At 46.8% G+C, this 19,883-nt stretch overlaps 1 protein-coding gene across 3 annotated transcripts; it reads left to right on the forward strand.

Moving 5' to 3' along the window:
• Nucleotides 1-6,554: 6,554 nt before the first annotated feature.
• On the forward strand, nucleotides 6,555-17,945 carry LOC144487017 (uncharacterized). 3 transcript variants are annotated; one of them, XR_013496363.1, is made up of 4 exons: nucleotides 6,555-6,844; nucleotides 7,097-7,189; nucleotides 8,743-9,777; nucleotides 17,101-17,945. XR_013496363.1 is itself a non-coding variant. In XM_078205060.1 (3 exons), the coding sequence occupies exon 3, from the start codon at nucleotides 8,821-8,823 to the stop codon at nucleotides 9,529-9,531; it is 711 nt and encodes a 236-aa protein (XP_078061186.1). In that variant the 5' UTR covers nucleotides 6,708-6,844; nucleotides 7,097-7,203; nucleotides 8,743-8,820; the 3' UTR covers nucleotides 9,532-10,906. The 3 variants fall into 3 exon arrangements, 2 of the variants coding, with proteins under 2 accessions (XP_078061186.1, XP_078061185.1); XM_078205060.1 differs by lacking the exon at nucleotides 17,101-17,945 and having other exon boundaries at nucleotides 6,708-6,844; nucleotides 7,097-7,203; nucleotides 8,743-10,906; XM_078205059.1 differs by lacking the exon at nucleotides 17,101-17,945 and having other exon boundaries at nucleotides 6,708-6,844; nucleotides 8,743-10,906.
• Nucleotides 17,946-19,883: the final 1,938 nt, after the last annotated feature.

Genomic DNA, 19,883 nt, shown 5'->3' on the forward strand with positions numbered 1-19,883 from the left:
GCCCCGCCATGGGCTCGAGCCCTTCCTCCTCCCTTGGAGTTCCTGTTGGCCCCGGGTCACTCCATGGGACAGTGGTGCTTCTGCAGTGAGCTCCAGAAGCTACGGTGTCACCTGGCACTGCCAGTCCTGGAGGACCACCTGCGTCCTACCCATGGTGATCGACCCCTCTGCGATGGCCACTCGAGTCGGCGGCCATCTCTCAATGGTCGCAGCAAGTGCCCTCTGAGACTGGGCCACACTCTGCAAGCTCTCAGCCGTGGCCCTCTGAGACTGGGCCACGTTCTCAAGGATTGCTGCTATAGCCCGCTGTGTCTCAGTGCTGTCCCGCTGGGTCTCCTGCAAGCTCTCGGGTCTCTCAGCCATTGGCTGCAGAATCTCGAGAAGCCTGTTCAGTCCCTCAGCTGTGGCCTGCTGGGACTCAGAATCGCTTGGAGCCTGCCACTCATGGTGAGGATCCCCTGCCCCAGGTTTTTCACTGCAGTGTTGGCCTGGGAATCACACAAGACAGGCAATAGCTGGTCCACCTGAAAGCTTTGGGACTCCTCCCAACAGCCTCGCAGTTAGTCCAGTGTGGCCGTCAGCCTCTCCTGCATCCCCTGGCTCTGTTGCTGCATCTCCAGCAGCTGAGGGAGAAGTGATCTCAGAGAACCAGCATGTAGCCTGGGGCCAGCTGAGTCCTTGCCGCGGGCAGGCCCCCACTTGCCAGAGGCCTCGGAAGTTCCCTCCTCCACCCAATGTACATTATCAGATGTGTCATGCGCACCAGAGAGTGACCCAGAAGCCTCACCACTAACTGCACCCACCGACGTGTCAGTATCTGGGATGGTGAGTTGTGAGGTGACAGCTGACGCCAAAACAGTGTCACCCTCAGAGTCCCTTCACCCACACCCTCCGAGAACTGATCCGAGCTGCCTGGACCAGGAAGGGCGGGAGCTGTAACCGGGGCCTGTAGTCCAGAATCCCCCAGGGCATCCAGTTCTGTCTCTGCAGCACAGGACACAAGGCTCAATGCAAGGGAGGGAGAGGAATCCGGGATGCCAAACACAGGAGTCACATGTCTCCATTGAACATAGAACAAAGAACCAAGAAAATTACATCACAGGAACAGGCCCTTCGGCCCTCCAAGCCTGTAGCGACCAAGTGCCCATCTGATTTGTAACCCCCTACCCTTCCTGGGACCATATGCCTCTATTCCCATCCCATTCACATAGCTGTTGAGATGCCCTTTAAAGGTCACTATCGTATCTGCATCCACAATCTCCCCCAGCAGCGAGTTCCAGGCACACACTACCCTCTGTGCAAATAAACATGCCTCGTACATCTCCTTTGAACCTTGCCCCTTGCATCCGAACCTTGTGCCCCTGAGAAGTTGCCCCGAAGTGACTGAAGGAATGACAGGTGCTCATGTCTTGATGGCAGCCGAACCATGCTGTCACTGGCAGCCCACATCTCCCCTTCTCTGGAGAGCTCCAGCGCCCACTCCTCAAAGGGGGTGAGGACCCGGAGGTCTGGCTCACCACCCCCTGTCTTCGCTCTCTCACGTGTGTCGTGCTCAGTCTCCTTCTGTGGAGACAGAAGGAGTCATGAAATAAATGGTGGCGTGACTCCTGCAGAGTATCAGGTGGTGGCCCTGAGAGGGCAAATACAGTGGGGCTCATTGGGGGGATAGGAAGGAGGTGCTTGGGGGCCAGGAGCTGGAATCATGCAGGGTGCTGGGGATGGGAGGATCTGGGGACATATGGGGAAGATGCAGAATGGGGTTCACCCTTCACCCTTGCAGCACGGATGGGGTCATTGTCTTTTTTGCAGCACTGCTTCCCAGTTCGGGGGGGCCAGTGCCCTGGAACTGACCAAGGCGGCGACTTCATCCCGGGCTGCATTTCCATCAGCCCCCCTTGGTCTGCATCCTCCTGGGGTGAAGAGGGTGTCCCACCTTGCCTCTGCTGCACCAGCAGTCTCCCCAAGTCGCCCTCAGAAAATCGGGGAGCGGTCGTGTGCTCATCTTCTTCCTGCACTGCCTGCCTGCCTGTCCATTCTTGGGTTTTTAATGGAGCTGCCCCTCGTTAGGGCAGATCAGCTGCAGCAGTTTGGCAGAACATTCCAGCAAGTTCCATGCAGTTTGTTAGCATTGAGGGGAAGGCAAGTGAGCACTTGCAGGTGTGTTGATAGGGAGGAGGGCAGGGGGTGGATCAGAGCCTCAGTGATTGGGGACAGGGGTGAGAGAGGGAGGTGTCACACAGCCATCGGAGTCGAGGAGATGGCAGCTTTGTGCGGGAGGATCCGGGGGTGGGAGTGAGGGGGAATTACCCTGCCTGATACCTGCAGGGGGGAGGGTGGATCTCTCTGCCTGACATCAGTGAGGGGGAAGGGGGCGTCCGCTGACTCTCTGCCAGAGATTGTTGGGGGGGAGGGGGAAGGAGGGGAGGGGGTTGTGATCGGTCTGAGTGGCGGTGGGGGGGGGGAGGCGGTGGGGAGATAAGGGGGTCAGTAATGCTGTGGAGGAAGGGCAATGTCTGTGGGGGCCAGGGGGAGGTATTCTCCAGCCCGGGCGCGATGTGGTAGGGGAGCAGCATTCTATCATTTTTCTGCGCATGCGCAGTTGGAAACGCCGATCAGAGCTGCAGGATTTTGGGCACGATGAGCCCCACCCACAGACTCCTACACCGTGATTCGGAATCGCTGCTTTCTCTTCAGGCAGAGTGTGCATGGGGGCACCAGGGAACAGGTTTACAAGGATCTGAATCACTCCCAGATTCAGTACTTAGAATCAAAATGGCAAAACCAAACCCAGTGTGTGGTCGAAGCTCTGCCCCTGGCTTTGATGTCCATTGTTACACTGTGTGGTCTGAGCTCTGTACCTGGATTTGATGTCTATGGAGACACTGTGTGTGGTCTGATCTATTTCCCTGGATTTGATGTCGATGGACACACTGTGTGGTTTGAGCTCTGCCCCTGGATTTGATGTCGATGGACACACTGTGTGTGGTCTGAGCTCTGTACCTGGATTTGATGTCTGTGGACACACTGTGTGGTCTGAGCTCTGTACCTGGATTTGATGTCTATGGAGACACTGTGTGGTCTGAGCTCTGTACCTGGATTTGATGTCTATGGAGACACTGTGTGGTCTGAGCTCTGTCCCTGGATTTGATGTCGATGGACACACTGTGTGGTCTGAGCTCTGTACCTGGATTTGATGTCGATGGACACACTGTGTGGTCTGAGCTCTGCCCCTGGATTTGATGTCGATGGACACACTGTGTGTGGTCTGAGCTCTGCCCCTGGATTTGATGTCGATGGACACACTGTGTGTGGTCTGAGCTCTGCCCCTGGATTTGATGTCGATGGACACACTGTGTATGGTCTGAACGTACCTGATGAAGGAGCAACGCTCTGATCCCAAATATTCATTCTGATAATGAATGGAGGTTAACGGAATGAGAGATGATCTGGTTGAAATTTAAAATTCTTCAGGAGCCTGACAGGGTAGATGGTCAGTAAAGGTTGCCCCTGGCTGGGGAATATAGAATGAGGATGGGGGCACATTCAGAAAAAGTGGCTGACCAAATGGGACTGAGATGCCGAGGAATTTCTTCACTCAAGAGCTGTGAATCTTTAGAATGTTCTACTCCAGAGAGTGTGGATGTTCAGTTCTCAGCAGCAACAACTTAAAGGGTCAAGGATAACAGACAGATGTGAACACCATCACCTCCAAGTTCCCCTCCAACTCACACACTGCCCTGACTTGTCTGACATTCAGTACTGGATGAACAGTAATTTCCTTCATTGAAATCTTGCGCAGGCACAATGACGTCAATGAAAAAAGACCTCCACTGGAGACCAGGGACTAACTTCTACAACCAACACCCACTTTGTTACAAACTGGCTCTGAATTGGTGCGCCTGTGTTTCTGGACCTGGTTCGTCAGCAACATCCGCAATAAAATAATAGCAAAATACTACAGCTGCTGGAAATCTAAAATAAAAAGAGAAAATGTCAGAAATACTCAGCAGGCCAGGCAGTACCTGTGGAGAGAGAAACACAGTTAACGTTTCAGTATGTGTGGAAATAATTAAATTGAATAAAAATGGTGAAGAGCTTGATGGTCCAAATACACTCAGAAATGGAAGAGAAGTGGACAATAGCACGGGAAAAACAACTCCTGACTGTGAAAGATTCTGTGGAAAGATAAAGATTGGCACGGTGGCACAATGGGTGGCACGGTGCCACAATGGTTAGCACTGCTGCCTCACAGCGCCAGGGACCTGGGTTCAATTCCCGGCTTGGGTCACTGTCTGTGCGGAGTTTGCACATTCTCCTCGTGTCTGCGTGGGTTTCCTCCGGGTGCTCCGGTTTCCTCCCACAGTCCAAAGATGTGCGGGTTAGGTTGATTGGCCATGCTAAATTGACCCTTAGTGTCAGAGTGATTAGCAGGGTAAATATGTGGGGTTACGGGAATAGGGCCTGGGTTGGATTGTGGTAGGTGCAGACTCGATGGGCCAAATGGCCTCCTTCTGCACTGTAGGGATTCTATGATTCTATTCTATGATAAAGCTGTTAAGCCAGCAGTACATGGTCAGAGAATGGGCAGCTATGGGAACCTCATTCAGACACAGTAGGCAGATTAACAGTAAAATACTAAACACAGCTAAAATACACCCAACACACAGAGGAAGTCAGACAATGGCAGAGAGGTGGGCAGCATGGTGGCACAGTGGTTAGCACTACTGTCAGAGACCCGGGTTCAATTCCGGCCTCTGGTCACTGTCTGTGTGGAGTTTGCACATTCTCCCCGTGTCTGCGTCGGTTTCCTCCAGGTGCTCCAGTTTCCTCCCACAGTCCAAAGATGTACGGGTTAGGTTGATTGGTCATGCTCAATTGACCCTAGTGTCAGGGGGATTAACAGGGAAAATATGCGAGGAATAGGGCCTGGGTGGGATTGTGGTCGGTGCACTCTCCTTTTGCACTGTAAGGATTCTATGGATTCTAGGTGATCAGGGAGGGCAGAGGTGAAACAGAGCCATGGATGGATATGGATTCACATCCACAGTAAAGGAGTCAGACCAGCCCCAGAGACATGGAACCTCTCTCAGATACCAGCACCTCTCACAGCACCAAAAACTCTAAAGTGTAGAGCAATGGTCAAAAATACTCAATTGTGAAACACTTTCACTGTTTTCTGTTTTAAAATCTCCTCCTGGAGACTGCAGCTGAAAAGATATCAGAAACACTGGAGTCAGAGAAAAATCTCCCAGGTGAGGAAATCCCCAGGAAGCGGGGGTGATGTCACCGCACAATTGTGGGTGTGTGATGAGTCACAGACAGGAACACAGAACATCTGGGTCTGCGCAAACCAGTGATCACCACACATTATGGAGGATGTGAGGCTCCTTAGGAGGGTGCAGAAGAGATTTACCAGAATGGTTCAGGGATCAGGGATTATAGTTACAATTTTATGCTGGAGAAAGTGGGGTTCTTCTCCTTGGAGTGAAGGAGATTGAGGGTAGATTTGAGTACAAGATTATAATAGGTGTAGACAAGGTAAGTGAGGAAAAGCTGTTCCTATCAGAATGACAGGACACAGATTTAAGGTTTTGAGCAAGATCTATAGAGCAGATATGAGAATGAAATTTTAAACAGTGAGTGGTAATGACCTGGAACTCAATGCTGACTCTAAAACGGAGATCCTATCTAGGTCCTGGTGAATTGAGTTATTCTGCAAGATTCTGATGTGATGTTTGGAAGTTTTCTGTCTGCAAATTCACTTCTAATACCCTGCAAAGAAGATTACAAAATTCATCACTGGCAGTCCAGGATAGAAATTCACAACACTCTCTTCTCCTGCTCCCTGGTCCAGGATGTCCACACCAATTCCCTATTGCACATTGCATCTTGTCATCATCAGCAGTCCCTCGATTCGAGGAGGGCGTCTCCTCAGGGTGCTGAGTTTCTGCCATGGGTCTTCATGTGACTGAACTGAGCCGCAGATCTATAGATACATGGAGCAGGAGGTCCCATGAGGGAGTGGGATCTGGAGAGCAGGATTTGTTTCCCTTTCTTTCCGTTGGGACTCAGAGGGTTGCTGATGTTTGATGGACAAGTTGTGTCCGTTCTGAACAATGGGGAGCAAGCTCCTCCCACTCATTGACAATATTGCCCCCTACAAAGATGGCAGCCGCGCATGCGGTCTGCTGCACATTGCCCTCAATAAAGATGGCGATCGTTAACCTGGGCCAAACATGAGGAGCTGCAGCCCCGCTCGGTACAAAAAGAGGGAGTTGAAACGTTCTTGTTCGGGGTTTGCGTTTGTACAACACGTTTGCAAAACCTCTTCACCCACCCGCTAGATCCATTGCTCGCTGCGAACCTTTAATACCCTCTTACCAATTGTGGAGCCAAGAAAGCCTCTCTCTGTCGCCATTGCCCGCAATGCGCATGTCTCAGTGACAGCTCGGTCCCGCCCCTTCGTTCACTCCGATTGGTTGGAGGACCAGCTGCTCCCGGTTGGTCCTCCAGCCCCACCCCCTTTTTCCATTGGTCCGGAATTGCCATCAATCAGTTCATGGGACATTGTGACGTTGGGCATGCGCAGTGCGGCTCATGTCCAGGGACAGGCGCTTGTTTGTCTGATCTTCAGGCGGGAAGGAGGCGGATAAGCGGAGGCAGCGTTCGGGGCAGTGGGTGGGGTGGGAGGGGAGGCTCCACACCCCCAGTGGAGGCTTCAACACCCCCAATAAGGAACTAGCGGCACCGCCTCAACACCCAACACAACGGCAGCTGCAGCGCTTTCTCCCGGGGCCAGGCCCCAGTGGACAAATGTGGCTTCAGGAAGGAAATGCAGCAATGGGTTTGTTAATGAGAATCATCTTTAACTCACTTTACTGACCCTGGAGCAGGAGGAGAGAATGGGGGGAATTTCTATTCTGCACTCACTGATCTTCCCACTGTTTCTTTCGTAGTCAGGGATTGTTTTTTTCTGCACATTAGTCCATTTCTCTTCTGCTTCTTAGCTTATATTGATAGTCAAATCTACAGCATTTTATTTCCTGTTATTCATTCAAAATACTGTGAAATTTTAAAGTTGTGTCTTTCTCCATAGATAAATGAATGTGTTGCCTGTGGGGAAGATGATGTTTGACCTTCTTGAACCGCTGCAGTCTGTGTGGTGAAAGTGCTCCCACAATGCTATCGGGTATGGAGTTACAGGTTATTTACCCAGTGTTATATCTCCAAGTCAATGACACTAATTTGTGTTTAGATCACACTTTTGATACAATGCATCGTTCCAATACATTTCATGGAAATGTTACAAAACAACATTTGACACTGAGCCACATAAGGAGATGTTAGGGCAGACGATATAAAGATTGATTAAAGAGCTAGATTTTAAGGAGCATCTTAAAGGAGGAAAGTGAGTTAGAAGGAATGGTTTAAGGAGGAAATTCCAGAGCTTAGGGCCCAGGCAACTGAAAGAACAGTCACCAACAGTAAGTGATTAATATTAGAAATATTCATGAAGGCCGGAATTAGATAAATACATATTCTGGAGGGTTTTGTGGGTTAGCAAGCACGGGGGTGAAGGGTGAATACCTCTTGGTGTGACTAAGCACACAGGCAGTGGCGTTATTGACATCTCAAGATGACAGGGAGGCTGAATGCAGCAGGCCGGCAGGGATTGTTCTTGCGTTTTAAATTTACTCATTAGTGTCACAAGTCGGGTTGCATTAACACTGCAATTAAGTTACTTGAAAATCCCCTCGTCGCCTGTTGGGGTACACTGAGGGAGAATTTAGCATGGCCAATGCACATAACCAGCACATCTTTCAGACTGTGGGAGCACTGGGAGGAAAGCAGCGCAGACACGGGAGAGCATGCAGACTTCACACAGACAATGACCCAAGCCGGGAATCGAATCTGGATCCCTGGTGCTGTGAGGCAGCAGTGCTAACCACTGTGCCACCATGCTGCACTTGTATTAGGACAGTTAAATCCAAATTAACAAAGGCATGGATAAGAGTTTCCACGTCACAATGGAATTGATGAGAGTTCCAGATGAGCTGAGACTGGGGTCGAGTCGGGTAATGTCACTGAGGTGGAAATAGGATGGTTTTGATGATGATGTGGATATGTGGCTGAAAGCTCATCTTATAGTGAAATATTTCACCATGGTTGTGAACAGCCTGGTTCAGCCTCTCACAGTTGCCAGGAAGAGGGAGAGAGTTGCTGGTGAGGGATGGAGTTTGTAGTGGGGACTGAACACAATGGGTTCAGTCTTCCCAGTGTTTAATATGGAAGAAATTTCTGTTCTTTTATTCCTGGAAGTCAGATAAGTCAGGATGGTGTGTGAGTTGGAGGGGAACTTGGAGCTGATGGTGTTCACATCTACCTGCTACCTTGGTCCTTCTTGATGGTGGAGGTTGAGGACTTGGGATATTCTGTCAAAATTCTTGTCGAGATGTAGATGCATAAAATTCCTCTTCTCCATCCCTGGCCTCTCCTATTTCTCTCTGTCTCCTCCCACAGTGCCCAGTGTCTTGTGTAGAGCCAGACTAGGTGCAGGTTTTCTTCCCTGAAGGACATTGAGGCAATTGTGTTTTTATGACAATCCAGCAGTTTTTATAGTCACTTATTCCTCGTGCAGGACCCACAAATGACCAGATTCATTCAGCTCAATTTCACAACCTGCCTTTGTGTTTTTCTGGGTGTTCTCTCACTCCCTTTTTCTGTTTTAAATCAATTTCACAGAGTTTCAGAAGAGAATGATATCAGAATCTGATGGAGTCGCCCAATTTATTGAAATCTTAAAATCATCAGATTTTGAACATGGAAGAAAAAAGCACCGTTCACAGTGGAGAGAAACTGTACACGTGTTCTGTGTGTGGAGAAGGCTTCAACCAATCATCTGGCCTTTGGGAACATAATTGCAGTCACAACAGGGAGATGGCATGGAAATGTGGGGACTGTGGAAAGGAATTCAATTACCCATCCCTGCTGGAAACACATCGACGCAGTCACACTGGGGAGAGGCCATTCATCTGTTCCCAATGTGGGAAGGGATTTGCTCACTCATCCACTCTGCTGAGACACCAGCAAATTCACACTGGGGCGAGGCCATTCACCTGCTCTGTGTGTGGGAAAGGATTCAGTCGGTCATCCAGTCTACTGACACACCAGCGAGTTCACACTGGCGAAAAGCCATTCACCTGCTCCCGGTGTGAGAAGAGATTCGCTGACTCGTCCAACCTAGCAATACACCGGCGAATTCATGAAGAGGAGAGGCCATTCATTTGCTCCCAGTGTGGGAAGGGATTTAATCAGTCATCCAAATTAACAGTACACCAGCGAATTCACACTGGAGAGAGGCCATTTACTTGCTCTATGTGTGGGAAGAGATTCATTGACTCATCGAACCTAGCAATACACCAGCGAATTCACGAAGAGGAGAGGCCGTTCACTTGCTCCCAGTGTGGGAAGGGATACGTTACCTCATCCACTCTTCTGAGACACCAGCAAATTCACAAGGAACTATTGTGATTGTATTTTCCTGTTGATCATATTCAGACTGAACCATGTTCCTTTGGGTCTGTTTCTGCTGAATTGTAAAATAACTCCAGCTCTGTTTAGGTGTTAATGTAGTTATAGAGTCATAGAGGTTTACAGCATGGAAACAGGCCCTTCGGCCCAACTTGTCCATGCCGTCCTTTTTTTTTTGGAAACCCATAAGCTAATTGTTCATCCTGAGAGAGGCAAGGAGGAGCGATTTATTGCAGGAGTGCTGGGGTAAGAGATCGACTTTTAAATCACTTTTTCGCGGGCTTGGTGTATTTATTTATTTATTCTAAACTTTTAAACTCTAGACCGGAAGTAGACCGCACGCGGGGTGTTGTGGGAAGGGTGTTTGAATTTTGTTTTGTGGCGCGGGAGGTTTAAAAAGCAGGCCACACTATACAGCGGGCAGCGGCGTTAGTGGGCAGCGGAGTGAGCAGGGAGTAGAGTGAGAGCTGAAAGGGCTTTGGCTCTAAGGGCTTAGGCGGAAAGGGCGAGGCAGTGTAAGTTTAATTCTTAAGTACGTTTCTCTGTGTCCCTTGAAATAAGAAGGGAAACTATGCGTGTGAGGCCAGTCTGTTGTTCCCAATGTACGATGTGGGAGGTCCCGGAGGCTCCTGGCCTCCCGGACGTCCATATCTGTGAGGGGTGTGTCAAGCTGCGGTTCCTAAGGGACCGTGTTAGAGAACTGGAACTGCAGCTCGAGGATCTTCGTCAGGTTAGGGAAAATGAGGAGGCGATAGACAGGAGCTATCAGCAGGTGGTCACACCAGGGCCACGGAAGGCAGACAAGTGGGTAACGTCCAGGAAGGGAAAAGCTCGGGTGATAGAGAGCACCTTGGTGGATGTGCCCCTTCACAATAAGTACTCCTCAGGATGAAGGAGTATAATATCAGGGGTAAGACTCTTAGCAGTGTAGAGGATCAGAAGGACCTTGGGGTCCGGGTCCACAGGACTCTTAAATCGGCCTCACAGGTGGAGGAGGTGGTTAAGAAGGCGTATGGTGTGCTGGCCTTCATCAATTGAGGGATTGAGTTTAGGAGTCGGGGGATAATGATGCAGCTATATAAGACCCTTGTCAGACCCCACCTGGAGTACTGTGCTCAGTTCTGGTCGCCTCATTACAGAAAGGATGTGGAAGCCATAGAAAGGGTGCAGAGGAGATTTACAAGGATGTTGCCTGGATTGGGTGGCATGCCTTATGAGGATCGGTTGAGGGAGCTCGGTCTTTTCTCCTTGGAGAGACGAAGGATGAGAGGTGACCTAATAGAGGTTTACAAGATGTTGAGAGGTATAGGTTGGGTGGATTCTCTGAGGCTTTTTCCCAGGGCTGAAATGGTTGCTACGAGAGGACACAGGTTTAAGGTGCTGGGGAGTAGGTACAGAGGAGATGTCAGGGGTAAGTTTTTCACTCAGAGGGTGGTGGGTGAGTGGAATCGGCTGCCATCAGTGGTGGTGGAGGCAAACTCGATAGGGTCCTTTAAGAGACTTCTGGATGAGTACATGGAACTTAATAGGATTGAGGGTTATTGGTAAGTCTATTTATAAGCCTCGGTAGGTAGGGACACGACCGGTGCAACTTGTGGGCCGAAGGGCCTGTTTGTGCTGTAGATTTTCTATGTTCTATGTTCTAATCCCAATTGCCCACATTTGGCCCATATCCCTCTATACCCATCGTGCCCATGTAACTATCTAAATGCTTTTTAAAAAACAAAATTGTACCCGCCTCTACTACTACCTCTGGCAGCTTGTTCCAGACACTCACCACCCTCTGTGTGAAAAAAGTGCCCCTCTGGACACTTTTGTATCTCTCCCCTCTCACCTTAAACCTATGCCCTCTAGTTTTAGACGACCCTACCTTTGGGAAAAGATATTGACGATCTCGCTGATCTGTGCCCCTCATTATTTTATAGACCTCTATCAGATCACCCCTCAACCTCCTACACTCCAGAGGAAAAACTCCCAGTCTATCCAGCCTCCCCTTATAACTCAATCCATCAAGTCCCGGTAGCATCCTAGTAAATCTTTTCTGCACTCTTTCTAGTTTTTAATATCCTTTCTATAATAGGGTGACCAGAATTGCACACAGTATTCCAAATGTCTTGTACAACTTCAACAAGACATTTCAACTCCTGTATTCAATGTTCTGACCGATGAAATCAAGCATGCCGAATGCCTTCTTCACCACTCTGTCCACCTGTGACTCCACTTTCAAGGAGCTATGAACATGTACCCCCCGATCTCTTTGTTCTATAACTTTCCCAACACCCTATCATTAACTAAGTAAGTCTACCTTCTTAGTTATCCTCATCTACCTTCTTGGTTATCCCTTAAAAAACTCAATCAAATTTGAGAGACATGATTTTCCATTCACAAAGCCATGCTGACTCCCCCATCAGTCCTTGCATCTCTAAATGCCTGTAGATCCTGTCTCTCAAAATACCTTCCAACAATTTACTCACCACAGATGTGAGGCTCACTGGCCTGTAGTTCCCAGACTTTTCCCTGCAGCCCTTTTTAAACAAAGGCACAACATTTGCCCCTCTCCAATCTTCAGGCACCTCACCCGTGACTATCGATGATTCAAATATCTCGGCTAGGGGACCCGCAATTTCCTCCCTAGCCTCCCACAATGTCCTGGGATACACTCCATCAGGTCCTGGGGATGTATCTATCTTGATGCGGTTTAAGACTTCCAGCACCACCACCTCTGAAATATGTACACTCCTCAAGACATCACTATTTATTTCCCCAAGTTCCCTAACATCCATGCTTTTCTCAACAGTAAATACTGATGAGAAATATTCATTTAGCATCTCACCCATCTCTTGTGGATCCGCACATAGATTACCTTGTTGATCCTTAAGAGGCCCTACTCTCTCCCTTGTTACTCTTTTGCCCTTTATGTATTTGTAGAAGCTCTTTGGATTCTCCTTTGCCTTATCTGTGAAAACAATCTCGTGTCCCCTTTTTGCCCTCCTGATTTCTCTCTTAACTCTACTCCTATATACTCTTCAAGGGATGTTCAAGTTGGTCTGAGAAGAGTAGGATTTTGGGATCAGGAAACTTGCACAAAACATCAGATTAATTTATCACAACCTGAACAGCAGATAATTTTGTACATTGAAGGAAACAGCTCTGTTCACAATCACATTAGGGAGAAACTGCAAATGTGGAGACTGAGTGATTCAGTTTCCTGGCGGACCATTTCTTATGGTTTTTAAATTCAGCACATTTCTATTTTTACGAGTTTAATATATTATGGGACGGCATGGTGGCACAGTGGTTAGCACTGTTGCCTCATAGCGCCAGGGACCTAGGTTCAATTTCTGGGTTGGGTCACTGCCTGTGCGGAGTCTGCGTGGGGTTCCTCCGGGTGCTCTGGTTTCCTCCCACAGTTGGAAAGACATGCTGGTTGGGTACATTGGCTATGCTAAATTCTCCCTCTGAGTACCCGAACAGGCGTCGAAGTGTGGCAACTCGGGGATTTTCACAGTAACTTCATTGCTGTGTAAATGTATGCCTACTTGTCGCATTAATAAATAAACTTAAATTATATTACATGTAGCTATGCTGTATCTTTCCAGAGTCATTACCCCACAGGAGGAATCCATTGGGTTTCTCAAGTCTATTTGACTCTTTGTAGACCAGTTATACAGCCTGAAAAAACATCACAACGTGCAGAGTGGGCAGAAACCATAGACATGTTCTGTGTGTGGACGAGGCTTCAACCTGGAGAGACACAGGGACACCTGGCACCATGGAGAAACCATGGAAATGGGAGGACTGTGGGAAGGGATTCAATTACCCATCTGCATTGAAAACTCATCAATGCAGTCACACTGGGGTAGAGGCTGTTCAGTAGTGCTGACTGTGGGAAGGGATTCACTGTTATCTGCTCTGCAGAAACAGCGAGTTCACACCGGGGAGAGACCGCCCACCTGCTCTGAGTTTGGGAAAGGATTCTCTGAGCCATCCAGTCTGTGGAGACACCAGAGAGTTCATATTGGAGAGGCCATTTATTTGCACTAAGTGTGGAAATAAAAGAATAATTCATTATGAGGAGAGGCTGAGGAGATTGGGTTTGTACTCGTTGGAGTTTAGAAGGATGAGGGGGGATCTTATGGAGACTTATAAGATAATGCGGGGGCTGGATAGGGTGGAGGCGGAGAGATTCTTTCCACTTAGTAAGGAAGTTAAAACTAGAGGACACAGCCTCAAAATAAAGGGGGGTCGGTTTAAGACAGAGTTGAGGAGGAACTTCTTCTCCCAGAGGGTGGTGAATCTCTGGAATTCTCTGCCCACTGAGGTGGTGGAGGCTACCTCGCTGAATATGTTTAAAGCGCGGATGGATGGATTCCTGATCGGTAAGGGAATTAAGGGTTATGGGGATCAGGCGGGTAAGTGGTACTGATCCACGTCAGATCAGCCATGATCTTATTGAATGGCGGGGCAGGCTCGAGGGGCTAGATGGCCTACTCCTGCTCCTATTTCATATGTTCTTATGTTCTTATGTTCTAACCCCTGTTGAGACATTATGGCAATCACTGAGCTTAGACCTATTATCTGCTCTGACTCTGGGTGTTAACTAAATTATTTGAGATTAAATATATAAAGATGGAGGGCATTGATTGGATGATTGAGTGCAAATAAAGAGAGACACTGTCACATTGAGGAAGTATGTACCTGTAATGCTTCACTCTGTAAATAAATCTATTCCAAGTAAAGATTGACTCCTGTTTCTTCCTTAGGGTCAGAGGTTTACAGCATGAAAACAGGTCCTTTGGCCCAACTTGTCCATGCCGCTCTTTTTTTTTAACCCCTAAGCTGGTCCCAATTGCCCTTGTTTGGCCCATATCCCTCTATATCCATCTTATCCATGTAACTGTCAACGCTTTTTAAAGACAGAATTGTACCCACCTCTACTACTACCTCTGGCAGCTTGTTCCAGACACTCACCACCCTCTGAAAAAACTGCCCCTCTGGACCCTTTTGTATCTCTCCCCTCTCACCTTAAACCCATACTCTCTAGTTTATTCTCCCCTACCTTTGGGAAAAGATATTGATTATCTAACTGATCTACGCCTCATTATTTTTTAGACCTCAATAGGTCACCCTTAAACCGCCTACACTCCAGAGAAAAACATCCCAGTCTATCCAGCCTCTCCTTATAACTCAAACCATCAAGTCCTGGTAGCATCCTAGTAAATGTTTTCTGCACTCTTTCTAGTTTAATATTCTTTCTATGATGGGATGACCAGAACTGTACACAGTATTCCAAGTGTCGCCTTATTGTACAACTTCAATGAGATGTCTCAACTCCTGTCTTCAATGTCCTGACCAATGGAACCAAGCATGCCGAATGCCTTCTTCACCACCTGTGACTCCACTTTTAAGGAGCTATGAACCTGAACCCCCAGATCTCTTTGTTCTATAACTCTCCCCAATGTCCTACCATTAACTGAGTAAGTCTTGCCCTGGTTCGATTGACCAAAATGCATCACCTCGCATTTAGATAAATTAAACTCCATCTGCCAATTGTCAGCCCACTGGCCCAATTGATCAAGATCCCGTTGCAATCCGAGATAACCTTCTTTACTGTCCACTATGTCACCAATCTTGGTGTAATCTGCAAACTTACTACTACCATGCCTACTAAATTCTCATCCAAATCATTAATATAAATGACAAATAACAGTGAACACAGCACCGATCCCTGAGGCAGACCACTGGTCACAGGCCTCCAGTTTGAAAAACAACCCTCTACAACCACCTTCTGTCATCAAGCCAATTTTGAATCCATTTGGCTAACTCACCCTGGATCCCGTGAGATTTAACCTCGTGCAACAACCTACCATGCGGTACCTTGTCAAAGGCCTTGCTAAAGTCCATGTGGACAATATCAACTGCACTATCCTCATCTACCTTCTTGGTTACTCTTTCAAAAAACTCAATCAAATTTGTGAGAGATGATTTTCCACTCACAAAGCTATGCTGACTGTCCCTAATCAGTCCTTGCCCTTTAAATGCCTGTAGATCCTGTCTCTCAGAATACCTTCGAACAACTTACCCACTACAGATGTGAGGCTTACTGGCCTATTCTTCCCAGGCTTTTCCTTGCAACCCTTTTTAAACATTTGCCATCCTCCAATCTTCAGGCACCTCACCTGTGGCTGTCGATGATTCAAATATCTCTGCTAGGAGACCTGCAATTTCCTCCCTAGCCTCCTCCACTGTAAGATTCCCTATCAGCATTATAACATGGAATTGTCAGGGTCTGATTAACTGCCAATGTTCTCGGAGTCTGAATCACATGACCAGTGGGAGAATGAAGTGGAGATGTGGACATGGGTTATATCTTTACCAAGGAGGAAACAAGATCTGGCCTTGGCATTGTCACTTCCTAACAAAAGGAAAATCAGAAGCCAAGTACTTTGAGAGCTGAAAACCCATCAGTTGGGCGCTGAAGGTTTTGAATCTTTTATTAGGGTTCATTTTGAGATTTACAAGATAGATGATCTATTGGTTGCCTATGAAGCATAGTTGGATTTTGACAAGTTTCGTGTGAGGGTGAAAGCGTCTTTAGTGCGTCTGGATATCGCAACAAAAGACAGGATTGGAACAGCACTAATAGGTGATTGAACCCCAGCAATGACTGGGGAACTATTAACAGGTGTTTCAGGTCTGAATGAAAACATCATCGTGTGATAAACTTTCACAGTGAGACACAACACAGAGAATTCTGAGGCTGAACACAATGATGATGGTTATCACTCTGAAGGAATTGGAATGTCATAAGGAGTTTGGTCCAGTGTTGAGTGTGTTAGTCACAGACTCAGTCACCTGTTCTGTTACTTACCCCATAACCTTTCACCCCCTTGTTAATCAAGAATATATCCAGCTCTGCCTTCAAGATATTCAAAGGTGATTCTTACAGCAACTTTTGAGGAAGAGTTCCAGAAACTCACAACCCTCTGAAAAAAATACTTTCCTCATCTCTGCCGTAAATGAATGATCATTTATTTTAAACAGTAACCCCTTATTCTAGATTCTCCTACTGGAGGAAACATGCCCTCCACATCCATCCCCCTGTCAAAGCCCCTCTGGATCTTATATGTTTCAATCAAGTTGCCTCTTACTCTTCAAAACTCCAGTCTAACCTTGCCTCATAAGCCCATTCCACAGTGGCTGCACCTCGACAGTGTGTGGATCAGATTGAAGATGTTACTCAGATTCACCTCTTGGTGAAGAGCTACACAAGGTTAAGGAGTATGAAAGGTTTCCAGTTGGTGATATCAACAGATTGAAGCCACTAAAGAGAGTGTTGATTCCATGTAAAGTAGCTGGAGTCAGCACTCCAGGCCTGGTGTAGTCTGGTGTGTCTGACAGTGAACCTGCTCAGTTTAATGTTGAGTGAACTTTCCATGAAAAAGGCACAAATGCAACTGGACATGGAACAAGGTATGATTGTTTTATTTGGAAAGTCAGTGATCTGCAGTTTACTCAATCAGGACATTATCGTATCCTCTTAACAAAACCTGATATTTCTAATCATAGGGTTTGAGAAGGATTCATGGCATCAGGTGAAAACAAAAAAACAATTTGCTCGTCCTATCTCACAAAGATTTAAAATCCTGCTACAAGATGCAGGGCTAGTTGATGAAGAGTATACGAGACTCAGAACAGATTAGTACAAAGTATCGGACAATGCCATTACATCCTTCCCTTGGCTCATGAAGAAGTTGCTGTGCATCTAAAGGTATGAGACAAAGACAGAAATATTTTCATTCTACACTTTATCGATATGGCAACCCAATTTAGTCTTTCTCCAATCATACATGGTAAGGACAAAAGGATGATTCTAGAACAAGTCATTGAGAAGTGGACAGGGACTGGACCTGGGGCACCAGCTACGTTTCTGGCTGATAATGGAGGGGAATTTGTTAATGATGAGTTTTGAGACGTGTGTGAAAACATGAACATTCTGGTCAGGAACACGGCAGCTGAAAGTCCTTTCAGTGATGGACTCTGTGAATGGAATCACGCAGTGATTGATGAAATGCTGCAGAAAATCTTAGCTGATCAGCCAAACTGCAAGTTGATAACTGCACTGGCCTGGACGGTTCAGGGAAAGAATTCACTTCAGATGGTTGGAGGGTATATTTCCTGTCAATTGGTCTGGGAGAAATCACAAATTACCCTCTGTGCTGGGCGATAAACCTGCTTTCGAAGGGACGACATTTAGCACAATTTTTATTCATTTATTATCGAATTCATTAAAATAATTGCTCGAGCTAAGAAATTGTGGATCCTAGAAGAGCGGTGTCTTATAATGTAATACTTTGTACAAAATAAAGACCATCATATTTTTCTTCTACGATTTGTTTTGAAATATTGCTGTGTGAGTTGTTATAATTCGGGTTGGAAACATTAACATTTCAAGAGAAATTTAAACACCCAGCGATTAACTGGAAAAATTACAACAGAAGATTCCAGGATTTTAAACAAAAACAAACTTTACTTTATATAAAACAAAAAAATATTAAAAACCAGCATGATCAATTATATTTTGTGAAGATTTATGCTGTAAACTCAGTTCTACTTTTCGACCCCTCTTTAGCTCTGAAGAGTCACGTGGACTCAAAACATGAACTCTATTTTCACTCACCACAGATGCTGTCAGATCTACTGAGTTTTTGCAGTATTTTTCAGCTTTTGTTTGTACTTTTTATCCCCCCTCCTCCCGACACGCGCACACACACGCACACACAAGAGTTCCCTTCTATTTAACAATATAGAAACTAGAGGCAGGAATAGGTCATTTGGCCCTTTGAACCTGCTCCACCATTTATTGTGACCATGGCTGATCATCGAATTCAATATCCTGATCCCTCCCTGCCTCCCATATCTCTTGACCCTTTTAGCCCCAAGAGCTATATCTAATTTCTTCTTGAAGGTTCATTCACTTCTGTTCCTGGAACCATCCCAAAGGAATGTCAAAGCTCTCCAAGAGTCACTTTAATTCTCCTCACTTTTCCAGCTATTCTCCAAGATTTTATGGGGTCCTTCCATTAGCTTTCGACTGAATAACTTTCCTTTAAGACCTCAAAACTGTGGCCTCCTCAGTTCAAGCATGGGCTTCATTGCCTTCTTCCTGAGGGATTTAAACATTGGGAACACCCCTGATTCCTAATGACCCTCTTGGCTCCTGCTCCCATAGCTGGTTCACAGCTCCTGGTCCCACAGCTGACAGTTTCCAAGCTAACTGCAGACTGCCTGGTTTCTGTGAGAGACACCCAGAATTCCAACCAAGCTCCATCCAGAATCACTTATCCCCATGGTAACAGAGACCAATTGGGATGTCCAATAGATATTTAAATTAATTAACTTGTAATTTCAAAACCAAACATGAGGTCTGCCTGATGAGTTCACCTCTGTAACAAAGGCAGGACGATAAGTGTCAGACCCAATGGCCCTCATTTTACCGGCACGCACGCCGAGGCTAGCAGAACGGCATTCTCCATTGCCCTCAAGCGCGATCTTATGAGCCTCGGGCGGGCGGGTGTGCCGGTAAAATTCCAGCCAATGTCTCCAGGTCTCCTGCTAAAAGAGGCTGAGCCCAGCCCCCTTTTTACAGCATTAGCTGCTGTACTCTGCTCAATAAGAGTTTAAATGTCCCAAATCTTGTGTTAATTGTGCTACTTCCAGCTGATTTTCACAGTAGAAAATGTGATTTTCAGCATCTACAATAATCAAATACCCCGTGGCTGTTTTTTCTAAATCAAATTACTTGCAATCTTCTTGAATGAACATGTCAAAACTGAGGGAATTCCCTCTGTGTATTTAATTAGAAATGTCTCTCTGTGACTCAAAGAGGAAGAGTCCAGCTGTCCTTTTACAGTTCTTATCTTTCCAGCTTTGACTCCTTAAACCAACATGGGCCACACCTTGTGATTGCAAAGTCTCTTAGGGTGTTTTTACCAGATTCTCAACCCAGATTTTTCATTTAAAAAAAACTAATTCTCAAGCTCAAAGTTAATTTGTAAAACAGGAATGATTAGACAGACACAAACCTCTTCCTCAGGAAGAAATGAAAATGTATCACCATCTAAATATCCTATTTAGAATATTACAATTTTCTGTACATATTAATAACAGCCATGATCATATTGAATGGCGGAGCAGCTCAAAGCGCATCAGCCCACTGGAAGCAAAGTCATGAGATTGGTCAGTCCAGCAGAAAGAAACCCTCCGACCGTCCCACTTTGGGGAGGCGATGGCCTAGTGGTATTATTGCTAGACTATTAATCCAGAAACTCAGCTAATGTTCTGGGAACATG

The sequence above is a fragment of the Mustelus asterias genome, unplaced genomic scaffold, assembly GCF_964213995.1.
Source record: "Mustelus asterias unplaced genomic scaffold, sMusAst1.hap1.1 HAP1_SCAFFOLD_553, whole genome shotgun sequence".
NCBI lineage: Eukaryota > Metazoa > Chordata > Chondrichthyes > Carcharhiniformes > Triakidae > Mustelus > Mustelus asterias.

Bases quoted from the DNA above. Each gene is read 5' to 3' on its own strand.
- LOC144487017 (XM_078205060.1), top strand. From the start codon at position 8,821: ATGGAAGAAAAAAGCACCGTTCACAGTGGAGAGAAACTGTACACGTGT.